This window comes from Miscanthus floridulus, chromosome 14 (assembly GCF_019320115.1).
Source record: "Miscanthus floridulus cultivar M001 chromosome 14, ASM1932011v1, whole genome shotgun sequence".
NCBI classification, from domain to species: Eukaryota; Viridiplantae; Streptophyta; class Magnoliopsida; order Poales; family Poaceae; genus Miscanthus; species Miscanthus floridulus.
Genome location: NC_089593.1, coordinates 82,993,304 through 83,002,560, shown reverse-complemented (window position 1 = coordinate 83,002,560; position 9,257 = coordinate 82,993,304). Strand labels below are relative to the sequence as shown.

General features: G+C 39.2%; 1 protein-coding gene across 1 annotated transcript; it reads right to left on the bottom strand.

Moving 5' to 3' along the window:
• Nucleotides 1-201: 201 nt before the first annotated feature.
• On the bottom strand, nucleotides 202-8,124 carry LOC136503880 (putative cinnamyl alcohol dehydrogenase 4). The gene is made up of 6 exons (XM_066498811.1): nucleotides 8,036-8,124; nucleotides 2,673-2,786; nucleotides 2,271-2,498; nucleotides 1,620-1,905; nucleotides 502-652; nucleotides 202-398 (listed from the first exon to the last, which is right to left on the bottom strand). Exons 1-6 carry the CDS (start codon nucleotides 8,122-8,124, stop codon nucleotides 202-204), a joined length of 1,065 nt encoding a protein of 354 aa, XP_066354908.1.
• Nucleotides 8,125-9,257: the final 1,133 nt, after the last annotated feature.

Genomic DNA, 9,257 nt, shown 5'->3' with positions numbered 1-9,257 from the left:
CTGTATAAGCACGACCCCAGTATCTTATAAATTGTAACACAAGTAAACAAGACATGCATCCATATAACAACCACTCAAAATTTTACATAACATGAAAGGTATGCTTGTCAACACCCTGATATCTTAGTTTATTTGCAGCCACATATATCAGCAGAGAGAATAGAGAGAAGCAAGCATGAGGGGCCTGTTAACATGATACTACTAGTTCAGAGAGTTCTCGATGTCGATTACAAAGCGGTATTTGACATCCCGATTTACAAGCCTCTTGAGAGCCTCGTTGATATAGTCCATTCTGATGACCTCAACCTCTGGGTATATTTTGTTCTCTGCACAGAAGTTCAACATTTCTTGGATCCCCTTGGTTCCTCCACCTCCACTGCCAGAAAGGGTCCGTGCACCTGTGTAAATGTGTATTTGAGTACAAGATATTTTTTTTTCAAGAGTTCTTTTCACCAGTAAATAATGGACTGACGAAATTTGTAATGGAATATGTAGCAATACCAAAGATAAGACTTCCAGGATGCACATTGATTTCACTTGGGAAGCCCACTAGCGTCATTATACCACCAGCTTTCAGAAGCGATAGATAGGGATCGAATGGGTGGTTACCCGCAGCAGTGTCAATAATGAAGTGCAAGGAGCCTTTTAGGGCCTATAAAATACAGAGCAACATATATAAGCATTCTCACTTTCGGCTGTTGGTATATCATTAAAGAGTATGTTAAGAATCCTGATGCTTGTTATTTTAGGATATGCTATACCTGCTATTTTTGCACCATTCGATATCTGTCCATGGATGGTCCATATTTTTTTGAACCATTGTAAAATTTCTTATTAAATAATAAAAATCAAAATCAAACTTCGGACCCATCTATTATGGTACTATCTCCATCTATTTTGGTATTTCTGACTACTTTTAAATTGGTGCCTGCTATTTTTGCACCATTCGATTTCGCCCTATGGATGGTCCGTATTTTTTTCAACCATCGTAAAATATCTATAAATTAAGAGAAATTTATTTCTATCACTGTTTCTTGAACTGCCTGAATCGAAACCACAATTACTCTACATATGAGCACTACATGAGGCTTACAAATCATTTATCGTAGTATATTCATACTGTCATAGGTTCGAACTCACTTCATTAGATAATTCTGCCTTAGAACTTATAAAATATAATATAAATTGTGGATTGGGGCACAATTACTCTACTGAAGTGTTCATGTAAATTGTCCACAAATAAAATATAAAGGAACTTATAACATTTTTTTCAAGGAGAGAATTCTCAGCTTTTAAGAAAGCTATAGAACATTTGGGATGAACTTATATAACGATTATGATCTATATTAATACTTATGACCAATATATACAGTATTGGCAAGTAGAGCAGTCTTATTTATAGCACATAAACACAAATTGATTTGTGGAACAAAGTTAAGTTTCCATTCCTTATTCATTTTCTGATACATGGTGTTGACGCTAGCTATTTTCTATAAGCAATACATAAGGATGACAAAAAAGGTCATGCAATATATATCATTCAAAATATAATGGCAGTAACTTATGGATAAGTTAAGAACTGTTGTTAAATGCACTACGGGGGTCAAGGGCAATGATACCTCCATCTGTTGCTTGTCAGATGATATTACAAAATTATCTGCACCAAGGAGATCAATGGCTTCGGCCCTCTTTGATTCACTTGTACTGAAAACGGTGACCTTCAACCCAAATGCCTTTCCAAATTTCACTGCCATGTGCCCCAATCCACCCAGTCCAATCAGGCCAAGTGATTTGCCAGCTTGGTTCATGTTGTGCCGAATCATGGGAGTATACACAGTAATTCCAGCACATAACAGAGGCCCTGCCTTAGCCAAAGGGTAGCCATCAGGAATCTTGAAGCAGAACCTGAAATGCAAGTGAAATTTTGTGCCAAATTATTTCATTAACTTGATACTCTTTTTTAAATAAAGAAAGCTTTTTAAAAAAACCAAAAAAGAAATACATTGAGACGATACAAAGCCTTAGAGAGCAACTTCCGGACTCTGCCTAACAAACTTAATACTCTTGAGTTGTTTCTTTGAAAAAAGACTTTCTGATTTCTCTATGGTTATATTTGCTTAGAAATGATAGGTTAAAATATTGTTTTTGGGCAGTCCTGTTTGCATACCTAGTTCTCAAGTGCGATTCAATCAACATTTATATGCATTAAGATAATGACTGCTGAGCAATCTTTACGTTTCTACAATTTCAGTAAAGCATACATATCATACCTTTCACGGACTACTATGTAACTGGAATATCCTCCCATTGTCACAGTGCCATCCGCATCGATCCCGTTGAATGTGACCACCATTTTTGGGCAGTGGATCTCTGTGAAACTATTGCAGCTCTCACAGTCCCCACACGAGTTCACATAGATTCCCACACCTACATGGTCACCAACGTTGAGGCCCTTGATTTCTGATCCAACCTCTGTTACTTGTCCAACTATCTCATGTCTGCCCAAATATCATATGAAATTAACTTACCACACACATTTAGATATATTAGTAAATATTAATCAGAAAATGAAGAAGATCTGCTAGCTTTTATAAATTCAAAAACTAATGAATCAACAATTATCCTCTGAGCCATATATGGGACATGCAACTTATTCGTCGACAGAAACTTACCCTGGAACTAAAGGGTATATCGAATCACCGTGCTTGTTTTGTGTCCAAATAACATCAGCATAACAGACTCCACAGTGCGTGATTCTCAAAGAAACATCATCGCTTCGTACAGCTCTGAAACAGATGAGCACGCATAGCAATCAGCGCAAATACGGTAATAAATTTGAACTCATATAGCTTATCTACTAGTCTTTTTTGTCCCTAGCAGATTTGGTATTATACCGCTACTCTATGTTGTTATAAACGATGGGCAATATAAATGACGAAGAACAGTAGATCAAGCACAGGGGACACGAGATTTTAACGTGAAAAATTCTTCCAAGGTGGAAGGAAAAAAACCACGGGCACCAGCCACTAAATCTTCACTATATCGGGTGAGGTTACAAACGTCAGAGATTTACAACTTAGGGATACCCTAACCTGGGGGCCTTCCCGTATAGAAGTCTGTGGTATATCTTTTTCATGAGGGAGGTGGTCCGTATATATAAGGGAGAAAACCCCACACTCTCGCCTATTAGCAATACGGAACTAATAGATGGTGTAGTCCCTATTAACGCTAATGGGCCGCTTCGCTTCGGCCCAAGCTTAAATTTGGATCATAGCTCAACAAACTCCACCTTGAGACAAATTCCTTCTTATAGCATAAAATGAACCTTCACCCTGAAACAACAAAGAAATACTTCCGGTGTTAAATAGCCTCTTGGGCTAAATAGTTATACCAACTAAACTTGAGCAAAGCTCAAACTTAGCAACAGGAACTGACTATGTCAATATATCAGCAGGATTATCATGTGTGCTTATCTTGCATACCTTCAGCTTACCTTGCGCGACCACATCGCGAACATAATGGTATTTGACATCAATGTGCTTCGTTCTCTCATGGAACATCTGATCTTTAGTGAGACATATAGCACTTTGACTGTCACAAAATAAATTAATGCAAGAATCATCTCCACAAAGCTCAGCAAACAAACCTTTCAACCAAACTGATTCTTTACATGCTTCAGCAATAGCCATGTATTCTGCTTCAGTGGTAGACAGGGCAACAACGGGCCGCAATGTTGCCCTCCAACTCATAGCACAACCACCAATAGTGAACACATAACCTATGAGAGATCTCCTTTTATCCAAATCAGCAATAAAATCTGAATCCACGTAGCTAGTGAGTCCCTTATCAGTCCTACCAAACTTCAAACAAACATTTGTTGTGCCACGAAGGTACCTGAAAATTCACTGAACAGTCTTCTAATGTTCTTTACCAGGATTAGCCATGTATCTACTAACCAAACTCATAGTATATGATAAATCAGGACAAGAGCAAACCATGGCATACATCAAAGAACCAACAGCACTAGAATATGGAACTCTTGACATGTACTCAAAATTCTCATCCGTACTAGCACATTGCAAAGCTGATAATTTGAAATAAGAAGCAATAGGAGTACTAACAGACTTTGCATCATGCATGTTGAAACGATAAACTTTCTTAATATAACTTTGCTGACTAAGAAATAACAAACCAAAATTTCTGTCTCTTGTAATTTCCATACCTATAATCCTCTTAGCAGCACCAAGATCCTTCATCTCAAGCTCACTACTCAACAGTTTCTTTAAGGTAGTGATTTCTTTCTTGCTCTTGGCAGCAATCAACATATCATCAACATATAACAGCAAATATGTAGGTGATCCATCAACAAATTTAATGTACACACAGCTATCAAATTCAGACCTCTTAAAACCATATGATATCATAAAAGAATCAAACCTTTTATACCATTGACGAGAAGACTATTTCAAACCATATAAGGACCTCTTTAATTTGCAAACATGATCCTCCTTACCAGGTACTATGAACCCTTCTGGCTGGTCCATGTATATCTCCTCCTCAAGCTCTCCATGTAGAAACACAGTCTTTACATCTAACTGCTCAAGCTCAAGATCTCGTATAGCAACAATACCGAAAAATGTACGAATTGCACTATGCTTTACAACTGAAGAGAACACATCATTATAATCAATGCCAGGAATCTGACTGAAACCTTTTGCTACTAACCTTGCCTTAAATATTGGAGGCTCACTAGGAGACAAACCCTCCTTTCTTTTGAAGATCCATTTGCAACGAACGGCCTTCTTGTGTTTAGGCAAGCGCACAACATCCCATGTGCTATTTTTCTCAAGTGACTGCATCTCTTCTTGCATAGCGGAAATCCACTTCTCGCGATCACCCAAAACAACAGCTTCAGTGTACATAGCCGGCTCATGAATGTTCTCAACCTGTTCAGCACAACTAAAGGCATAATGAACAATATCACATTCCTCAATTAAACATGGACGAGGTCCACAACTCCTCTTTGTTCTGCAATTTGCAATAGACTGATTTTGAGGCTGCAAAATAGGAGGTGAGTGCTGAACAATGTCATGAATATTGTTATCAACAATTTCAGTTTCCTAATCATCTACATGCTCCACCTGCACGCTAACATGTTCCTGCTCCTCATCAGAACCAACTGGTGAAACATCTGTGGATAAGCTGTCATTAAACATAACAGATTCATTGAAAACAACGTTCCTGCTCATGAAAGTCTTTTTAGTTTCAGGATTCCATAACTTATATCCTTTAACTCCAGAACCATAACCAAGAAACAGACACTTAATGGCTCTAGGTTCTAGCTTTTCATTATCAACATGAGCATAAGCTGTGCAACCTAAAAATCTCAACTGTGAATAATCAGCAGGCATATCAGACCATACCTCAATGAGAGTTTTCTTATTAAGTGGGATAGAAGGTGACCGGTTGATCAAGTAACAGGTGGTGTTACAGCCTCAGCCCAAAAATGCGTGTTCATACGAGCATTGGATAGCATGCAACGAGCCCTCGAGATGATGGTTCGGTTCATGCGCTCAGCCACACCATTTTGCTGAGGAGTGTACGGGATGGTGTGGTGCCTGACAATGCCTTCTTCCCTGCAGTAATCATTAAAAGCATCCGAACAGAATTCACCGTCATTGTCAGTACGAACCAATTTTACCTTCTTTTCAGTTTGCCTTTCTATCATAACTTTCCACTCTTTAAAAGCAACAAAAGTATCATCTTTATTTTTCAGAAAGTAAGGCCACACTTTTCTAGAGCAATCATCAATAATGGTAAGCATGTAATGAGCACCACCATAAGAGGGCTTACGAGACGGCCCCCACAAATCAGCATGTACATAATCAAGTGTACCTTTGGTGGTATGAACAGATGCATTGAATTTTACCCTCTTGTGCTTACCAAAAACACAGTGCTCACAAAACTTCATCTTACCCACAGTGCAGCCATCCAACAAGTCTCTCTTGATCAATTCTGCCATACCAAGTTCACTCATATGCCCAAGACGCATATGCCAGAGATTAGTTTTACTTGGTTCATCATTAGAAATAGTAGCAGCTGTGATGGAACCATGTAAAGTACTTCCTCTAAGAATGTATAACTTTGCATAATTCATATCACCTATCATATGGATGAGAAAGCCTTTTGATACCTTACACACTCCACTTGAACCGGAGTGTCTATACCCCTCGGCATCAAGTGTGCTGAGGGAGATGAGATTTCTGGCCATCCCTGGTATGTGTCTCACATCTTTCAGTGTGCATATCATGCCATCATGCATCTTGATCTGAACGGAGCCAATGCCCAAGATCTCACGTGGGTTGTTATCTCCCATACGCACGACATCTCCACTCCGCATAGACTTGTAAGAACTGAACCAATCTTTGTTAGAGCATATATGAAACGACCATGCAGAATCAAGTATCCATTCATCACGACCAGCAACACAACCAGAACATCTCCTGAATCAGAATTATCAACAGCGGAGACAATAGAGGCATTACCATCACCATCGGATTTATTTTTCGGTTTATACATACCGTTTATTTTCTCCTTATTCTGCAGCTTTCAACAATCCTCAATGACATGAGTATCTTTCTTACAATACCTGCAGAATTTATCCCTACCTCTGGACTTCGAACGGCCTTTACCGTTCTTGCTCTTGTCTCGATTATTGTTGTTGTTGTAGGTTTTCTGTTCGGGCCTGCCTCTAACCTACAACACTTCGCCTTTGGAGGACGACACATCAAACTGAACCATACATTTCATATTTTCCCTCGTCTTGAGGGCCCCATATACTTCCGCAAGGGTTAGTTCATCATGGCTTAATAGTATGGTATCTCGAAAATTTGCAAACGAAGTAGGTAGTGAGCATAACAATAGAAGAGCTAAATCTTCATCATCATATTTTACCTCCATCGACACTAGGACGGCAACAATCTCCTTAAAGATCGATAAGTGGTTTATCACCGAACCACCTTTCTTGCAGCTTGTGCATGAACAACTTCATCTTCACGTGCATCTTACTGGTTAGATCCTTGGACACGCAGATCGATTCCAGCTTGAGCCAAAGTTCTGCGGCAGTTTTCTCCTGCAGCACTTCTTGCAAAATATCATTATGTACATGAAGTTGAATCAGAGACAGAGCCTTACGATCCTTCCGCTTCTCTTCAGCGGTCCATGACTTCTGTCCTTTTCCTCCGAAACCGTCCAGCGCCTCATCAAGATCCGAAGATTGTACTAGAATCGCCCGCATCTTGACTTGTCACAGTGCAAATCTCGTCTTGTAATCCAGCAGCGGTAGATCAAACTTCATCGATGCCATCGCGAAACCCTAAGGTCAAACCAAGCTCTGGTACCACTTGTTTAAACGATAGGCAATATAAACGACGAAGAATAGTAGATCAAGCACATGGGACACGAGATTTTAACGTGGAAAACCCTCCCAAGGTGGAAGGAAAAAAACCACGGACACCGGCCAGCAAATCTTCACTATATCGGGTGAGGTTACAAACGTCGGAGATTTACAACTTGGAGATACCCTAACCTGGGGGCCTTCCCGTATTCTGTCTATGATACATCTTTTCCATGAGGGAGGTGGTCCGTATATATAGGGAGGAAAAACCCCATACTCTCGTCTATTAGCAATACGGAACTAATAGATGGTGTAGTCCCTATTAATGCTAATTGGCGGCTTCGCTTCGGCCCAAGCTGCCCAAGCTTGAATCTAGATCATAACTCAACATACGTAAGAATGTAAGAAAAATAGAACCTAGCTACAGCGTAGTACAGTTTATCACTAAAAACAGGAAGATGGTTCGCATATGCAGAACAGGGCATGTATTGTCACTTTACAAGCAGAACAGAGCAGAAGAACAATCTCGGTTGATGGCATGTATGTATTGTCACTTTGTCAGTCGGTTATGTACTGGATGGCATGCCAAATGTAATTAAACATGCAGCAAATTTGTCCATAGGTGTAGAGTCCAATCACCTGCGGTTGATTTTGTGAGGAGAGAGGACTCCGTCAGGCCCAGTTGCTGCCCAAGCATCACAGTTCCCACTCTTGGATTCCGCATCCATGACAAATGAACTCTGCAGGGTAGGGTTGAAGCAACGCGCTGCAGAAATATCAGACTTACAAAACTCGAACCGTCTAGTTAAAAGTTAAAACGGGAGTTTTCCAAACAATGAAAGACTTATCACTTTATAGGTTCTGGTGTTACGAACACACGCTGTAGAAGAATTTTAACTAAAGATTTTTACATGGTTAGCTCAAGTGAGTCTACGGGGATTTGAATCCATGATGTTCAACCTTGCATGCACCTCTTACCATCACATTATATGGTCACCTGTGACCAAGTATAGCTAGTATACTTTTTTTATTAATATTTATGAATCTTGAATTGAATATTTTAGGAAGCGATTCCAAACGAACATATTTTTAACTATAAAATTTTAAATCTTGTGGACCACTATAACTTATACATTAGCATGTCTCCATCAGAGGTCATTTGAAAAATTCAAAAATTCAAATTCCAAAACAGAACTTAGTATGTATATTTGGGTTTCTACATGATCTCAAATAAAAATACGTCAACTACAAAAGTTTTGTATCTATAAACATTGTCTTCATCTGACTTTATTTGCAAAATTTATGAACTCATTTGTTCAGCAGGTATTTGAAGAAATCCCTATTTTCACAGGCAAGTAACACAAAAAGTCGCCACTAAAAATATAATTAATAGGGATGAATGTCTTAGGGACGGTGCGTTACTTCAAAAAAAAATTAATTTCTAGAGGCAGTTTGCAAGTTACAGTGTGTGGCACAACATTTATACGGATAGTTGACCAAGTCAACTGCCCCATAGAAAGCAAATTAGTCCTTTAGAAAAAAATGCAATTTTATAGAACTGGAGAGGAGATGTATGGATCCTGTTCTGGCGACATATATAGGTCTTACTCATAACTCTAAGTACCCAAAAGGTTCACAACTAATCTTGCCGTGGCAAGAACCAGGAGCAATGAGATCTTTTACTACTCCTGTGTTTTTAGCTGTGATAAACATGGGTATTACACAAGTGCATTCTTACTGCGGGAATGGAAACCGGTTGGGAAAGAGGTTACTAACCAATTGTGAAGCCTGCTTGTGTTGCAGTGGAACCAGTTTAGAAGCGCCTATATATATATATATATATGTGTGTGTGTGTGTGTGT

Coding starts and splice junctions, on each gene's coding strand:
- LOC136503880 (XM_066498811.1), bottom strand. CDS start 8,124: ATGGATGCGGAATCCAAGAGTGGGAACTGTGATGCTTGGGCAGCAACT. Junction 1,906..2,270: donor TACATAGTAGTCCGTGAAAG/GTATGATATGTA, acceptor CTTGCATTTCAG/GTTCTGCTTCAAGATTCCTG. Junction 399..501: donor TCCTGGAAGTCTTATCTTTG/GTATTGCTACAT, acceptor ACATTTACACAG/GTGCACGGACCCTTTCTGGC.